The sequence below is a fragment of the Mustela putorius genome, unplaced genomic scaffold (assembly GCF_011764305.1).
Source record: "Mustela putorius furo isolate JIRA1106 unplaced genomic scaffold, ASM1176430v1.1 tig00000095_pilon_pilon_pilon, whole genome shotgun sequence".
In the NCBI taxonomy this organism is placed as follows: domain Eukaryota; kingdom Metazoa; phylum Chordata; class Mammalia; order Carnivora; family Mustelidae; genus Mustela; species Mustela putorius.
In genome coordinates, this window is record NW_025421280.1 from 40,730,699 (window position 1) to 40,735,706 (window position 5,008).

Genomic DNA, 5,008 nt, shown 5'->3' on the forward strand with positions numbered 1-5,008 from the left:
AGGACCGCTGGGGTGGGTGCCCGTCCAGCAGCTTGGCTCAAAGTGCTGCCTTACCTGTCCGTGGTGTTCTAGTTCCCAAAGCGTGACCATGAATCCCAAAACCCAGAACAGGGAGGAGTGGGCCTGCTCCTATGAGCCCATGGCTGTCACAACACTCTTTGGCCTGGGGAGAGCCAGCTGCTTGGCCTACCAACCTGAGTAGGGGGACCCAGGGAGAAAGACCCCATGGCTGTGAGCTCACGACGAGGCTTCCACAAGCAAGGCTCCCGCCACACAGCACCGGTGAAGCCAGGGGACAGTCACTTGCACGGGACCATGACACACAAATCCTCAGTCCATCTGTGCTGACCACATGCCTGGGGGTTGGGGGTGGCCTCCCTGTCACCTCCAGGCTGCCAGTGACACATGGGAAAGCCCAGGCTCTCCTGCACACTCACCACCCTGGAACCCCCTGTCAGTCCTGCTCAGGCCCAGGGCTCAGGCAGGGGTGTGAGGAGACCCCTCCCCCAAAGTCTCCTGACGGCCACCTGGAGCCAGCTTCTTGGCCACCCCCGTGCTTGCAACAGAGAAGAAATGGAACAGCACAGAAGCTGCCCAGAGCCAGGGCTGCCCCCGCCTGGCAGCCCCACCCCATCTGGGGCCAGCCCAGGGGCCTGGATGGCACAGAGGTGCCAACACCACCAGGGACGAGGCGCTCGGCCAGCCAGGCCACCCACAGGCCGGGTTAGCAGAGGGCTGGGCCTCTGTGGGAGCAGGCAGGACCCGCCTCTTCCCAGCGTGCCTGGGGCGGGCCAGGGAGCCCACAGGGCAGACGGCACATCCTGAAACTTGGCGGAGCCCCAGGTGGCTGTCCAGCAGCCCAGGCCTGGCCCTGGAGCAGCAGCCACGCCCCTGCCTGCCGTCTCCCCACGCCCAGCCCACAGCCTGTGCCAATCCCCACCCTCCTGGGCTGATGGCACCCCGCCCACCACCTACCCTGGTTTTACAGGCCACGCCCCCTGCACACCCCGCTCCCCAATTTACTACAGACCCCGAGGACCTTCTGGCCCCAGCTTCTAAGCCCTGGAGCCTGAGGCTGGTGTTTAAAGCCTGATCCGCGTGCAGAGACACACACGGCTGGGACAAAGGCCTGGGAAGGTCCTGAAGACAGCTCGAGGCAGCACACAGAAGCAGCGTACACGAGTCGGGTCCCTGGCTTTTAATGGGGGGCTCGAGCTGGGGGCTGGCCATCCCTCGGAGGCGGCTGGGAGCGGGTCTGTAGCAGGGGCTACAGGCTCAGGGGGATGGTGGGTGACACATGAGGTTGGGGGAAGGAGCCTGGCAGGTGTGGGGGGGACACAGCCCCTCCTCAAACAGCAGAGCAGGTCTCTGGGCTCAACCCCAACCACCAGGCCTGGCCGCCCTGGCCAGGAGGTGGGCTCTTGGCGGGACGCTAGAGCCGTGCTGCCCCCTGGCGGCCTTCTCTGGCGAAAGCGCTGCAGCCACAGGAGAAGCCCTGCGGGCGGCTCGCAGCCCTTTCTGCCCAACCCACCCCGCCAGCCAGCTCAGCCTGCCCGGGACACCCGCTGCCCAGTTCTGGGCCTCGGCTTCCCTGCTGGCCCGGGCCACGCACTGCCTACTCCAGAGCCTTCACCAGGGCCTCGTTGGCCTCGACGCGGATCTGGATCTCAGCCCTGGAGGCCTCGTCCGTGGCCCCGGACAGCTCCGACTGTGCCTTCTCCAAGTTCACCTTGGCTGCCTGCGGGAAGTGGGGAACGGGTGAGAGCCAAGCGGCGACGGCAGCCTGGTGCCGGCCCCGCCACCAAACTCAAGTTCCCTTCCCTGAAGCCATATCTAGCATAGCCCCGCCTCCTCGGTGCATCCGTCTCCCCGGGACACTCACCCCCACGTCGAGCATGTCCAGCGTCACGGCCTCTTCGGCCAGCAGCTGCACGGAGGAATCCGCGTTCACTGTGACCGAGCCGCTGCTCACTACAGGAAGAGGAAGACGTGAGACCTCCACACCCCCTTGTAGGTGACACCATCGCCCCCAAACCAGGAAAGTGGCTCCACGCTGTAGCCCTAGAGTCTAACACGGAAAACAAGCAGCCGGAGAGAATGACACACGCACATGGGGCTCAGGGGCATCCACTGGGGGCTGGATGTAGGGGACACCCACAAGCCCATCGGCGAAGCCAGCATGAGGACGGAGGCGGGAGCGGGGTTCGAACCCTGCTGCTCCTCGCAGCTGTGCTAGTGGAGGCACGACTTGGGATGCAGGGGCCTGCACCTCCTAAGGGGCCCCTCTGGCACCCGGCTTGCCTTCTCTGGGAGACCCTGTCCCCCACCCCGCCCCCCTACAAGCTTCTTAATCCCCAGTCTGCTCTGTGCCCTTTCTCTTCCCAAGCCGGTGCCCAGACACCGGATCCGGCCTGAGGAAGTACGCGGCCCCTAGCCAGCCCCTTCCCACCAGACTCACCAAAGTATTTGGAGGTGGTGCCGTCCTCAGCATGGACAACCACCAGCCCCGGCCGCAGGACCTGCAGGGTGGGCACGTGGGCCGCAAGAATGCCAAAGGCTCCCGTCTGTGTGGGGACATCCACCTGCCGGACGTTGGCCCCGTTGAAAAACACCTGGAAAGACGACACGGAGCGCGTCACTGCAGGCCAGTCTTGGGCGATGGGACCGGCCCCCCTGCAGGACAAGGGCCAAAGGCAGGAAGGAACACTGACGGCGACACAGAGACGCCCCGCCGCGCGACACAGGGGTTTTGGCCCCCGCAGCCTCTCCCTGCCGGCCTCTAGCGCAGGGCCCGTCCACACACAAACGCTGCAGGAGCACAAAGGGCGCACCGGCCGGGCGGGCACCCAGGAGAACGAGTGTCCGACGCTGTGGGACATGCGGAGGGGGCGGGAGGGGCGGGGAGGTCGAGTCCGTGGACGTTGGCTTCCAGAGGATTGTACAGGACTCGGATTCCACTCGTAGGGCTCGGGCAGGAGTGCGGGGGCGACCCCCAGGTGGGGGGCTCGGAAGCCGGACCAAAGGAGACGGAAGGGGCGCGGGTCCGGGATCCCAGAGGGGTTGGGGGCCTCGGACAGCCGGAGGCTGCGGAGCCCGGATTCTGGACGACGCCGGGGAGGGACGCAGGGAGCGGGACAATGGCGGGGGTCTCCGACAGCGGACCACTAGGGTCCGGACCGGAGACGGCGGCCAAGCGGGGTCCCGAGCCAGACCGGCCTCCGAACCTGCGTCGGCGAGGCGAAGGTGAAGGACATCTGTCCCGGGCCCGCAGCCGGGGCCGGAGCAGCGGCGGCCTCGGCGTAGGCGCGGGCCTGGCGTGCGAGCGAACGCAGGCCCGGACGGCGGAGCAGCGCGGCGGGCAGCATGGCGACGGCGGCCGGGGGACTCCAGCCGAACGCGGGCAGCTGGAGGACGAGGAGGACGACGCGCGGGGACCTCTGGGAAGAGGAGTCCCGGCAAAGGCGCACGCGCGCACTACGACTCCCAGCGAGCCGCGCACACGGATGATGCATTGCGCCCCGCGCGCGGCATGCTGGGGCTTGTAGTTTCCTTCCAGTACCCGAAACACCCCCCCCCCACCGCGGGGTAAGATGAGGTATGTGCCAAAAGCCTCCGCGGAGCAGGGATTTCTTGAATTCAAGACTTTGGGGGCGCTCCTTGGATGCCAGGCGCAAGAGCCATCAAGAGGAATGCCAAGATTTCGGCTTTGGTTTGGGGCGGTGGGGACTTTAACAAACATCAGTGTGACGAATACGCAAACCGTATGGCACATTGGAAGCTACGAAGTACTCAAAAGAGCAAAGAAAAGCAGCGCTGGGGGCCAGGCTGGGGTGGGCTGCGACTGTCGGACGCAGACGTGCTCGGAAGGGCATCCTGGGCCTATCTACGCGGACAAGCGCCGGGCGCCGCTCGGATGCAATACTCGACGCGGCCGGCAGAGGGCACTCGGCGACCGGAGATGAACGCGCCGCGGCCTCGTCCGGTCTCCGCCCCCGCGCGCCGCTGACGCACGGACGCGTGCGCGGGCGGCCCGGGGCTGCGCTGACGTCACCTCGGCTCGCGCAGCCTCGCTCGCGGCGTTGACGTCACCACTCCGCCCCCGCGCTCACGCAGGTGGCGCCCCGGGCCAGGCCTCCAGGCTCACATCTTGGTCTCCGGCAAAAAGCGGAGTGTGGGTTGGACGGGGTCGGGGCCCGCACCGGGGAGGGCCTCGGCTGAGGGGCCGAGGGGTGCAGCCACAGGGGAGGGGGTGTCACTCCTGGGCCCGGGGCTGGGCACATGCGTTGCGACGCGGGGCTGCCCCCGTGGCTCCCCAACCCCAGAGGCTGCCTGCATCCTAGCTGCCTGCCTTCCAGCATCTGGGGCGCCTGTGGCCAACACAGGGGAAGGATGCAGACCTAGTGCCCAGACCCCCGCCGCCTCTGGGCATCCCGGCCCAGGGTGTGTGCGCGCAGAGGGAAGCCTGTTCGCACTTCTAGGGGTGCTTCCCGTGTGCAGTCCCAACCTTTCCTAGAGCCCCGGGCCCCACATGGAGGCGAGCCTAATCTACCTCGTCAGTCCGCTACTCAAACCCATCCACTGGGCAAGTTCTCTCCCATTCTTACTCCAGGGGGGCCAATGCGTAAAGGCAGCACCTGTTACTCAGGCCCCAAACCTAGGGTGACCCTGGAGCTCTCCAGTGGATGCCCGTGGGCATGGCCTGTCCACTCAGTGGCCACTCTCACTGTTTTGCACAGCCCCAGCCTCCTCCCCTGTCCTAGAAGCAGGTGAGTTCACACACAGCCAGCGGCACCATGTCATTCTCTTGCTGAGAACCACAAAACGGCTTCCCTTGTTCCCTCCAACACAACACTTTGATTTCCAAACCTACTTTCTTACCCCAGGTCCTTTGCACATCCAGGTCCTGCTCACTTGAGCCAGCTCTTGCCTGGGTGTTCACTCGACTGGCAGATTCTTGTCTTTGACATGCCGGCTGGTGCTATGCTTAGGGACCCAGCTCCTGACTTGG

The 5,008-nt window shown here is 66.1% G+C and overlaps 1 protein-coding gene across 1 annotated transcript; it reads right to left on the reverse strand.

Annotated features, from left to right (window-relative positions):
- Window positions 1-1,183: 1,183 nt before the first annotated feature.
- Window positions 1,184-3,445, reverse strand: ATP5F1D (ATP synthase F1 subunit delta). Its single transcript, XM_004778079.3, has 4 exons — window positions 3,225-3,445; window positions 2,459-2,612; window positions 1,883-1,971; window positions 1,184-1,738 (listed from the first exon to the last, which is right to left on the reverse strand). Exons 1-4 carry the CDS (start codon window positions 3,363-3,365, stop codon window positions 1,616-1,618), a joined length of 507 nt encoding a protein of 168 aa, XP_004778136.2. The 5' UTR covers window positions 3,366-3,445; the 3' UTR covers window positions 1,184-1,615.
- Window positions 3,446-5,008: the final 1,563 nt, after the last annotated feature.

Coding starts and splice junctions, on each gene's coding strand:
- ATP5F1D (XM_004778079.3), bottom strand. CDS start 3,365: ATGCTGCCCGCCGCGCTGCTCCGCCGTCCGGGCCTGCGTTCGCTCGCA. Junction 2,613..3,224: donor CCTTCGCCTCGCCGACGCAG/GTTCGGAGGCCG, acceptor TCGTCTTTCCAG/GTGTTTTTCAACGGGGCCAA. Junction 1,972..2,458: donor CACCACCTCCAAATACTTTG/GTGAGTCTGGTG, acceptor CTCTTCCTGTAG/TGAGCAGCGGCTCGGTCACA.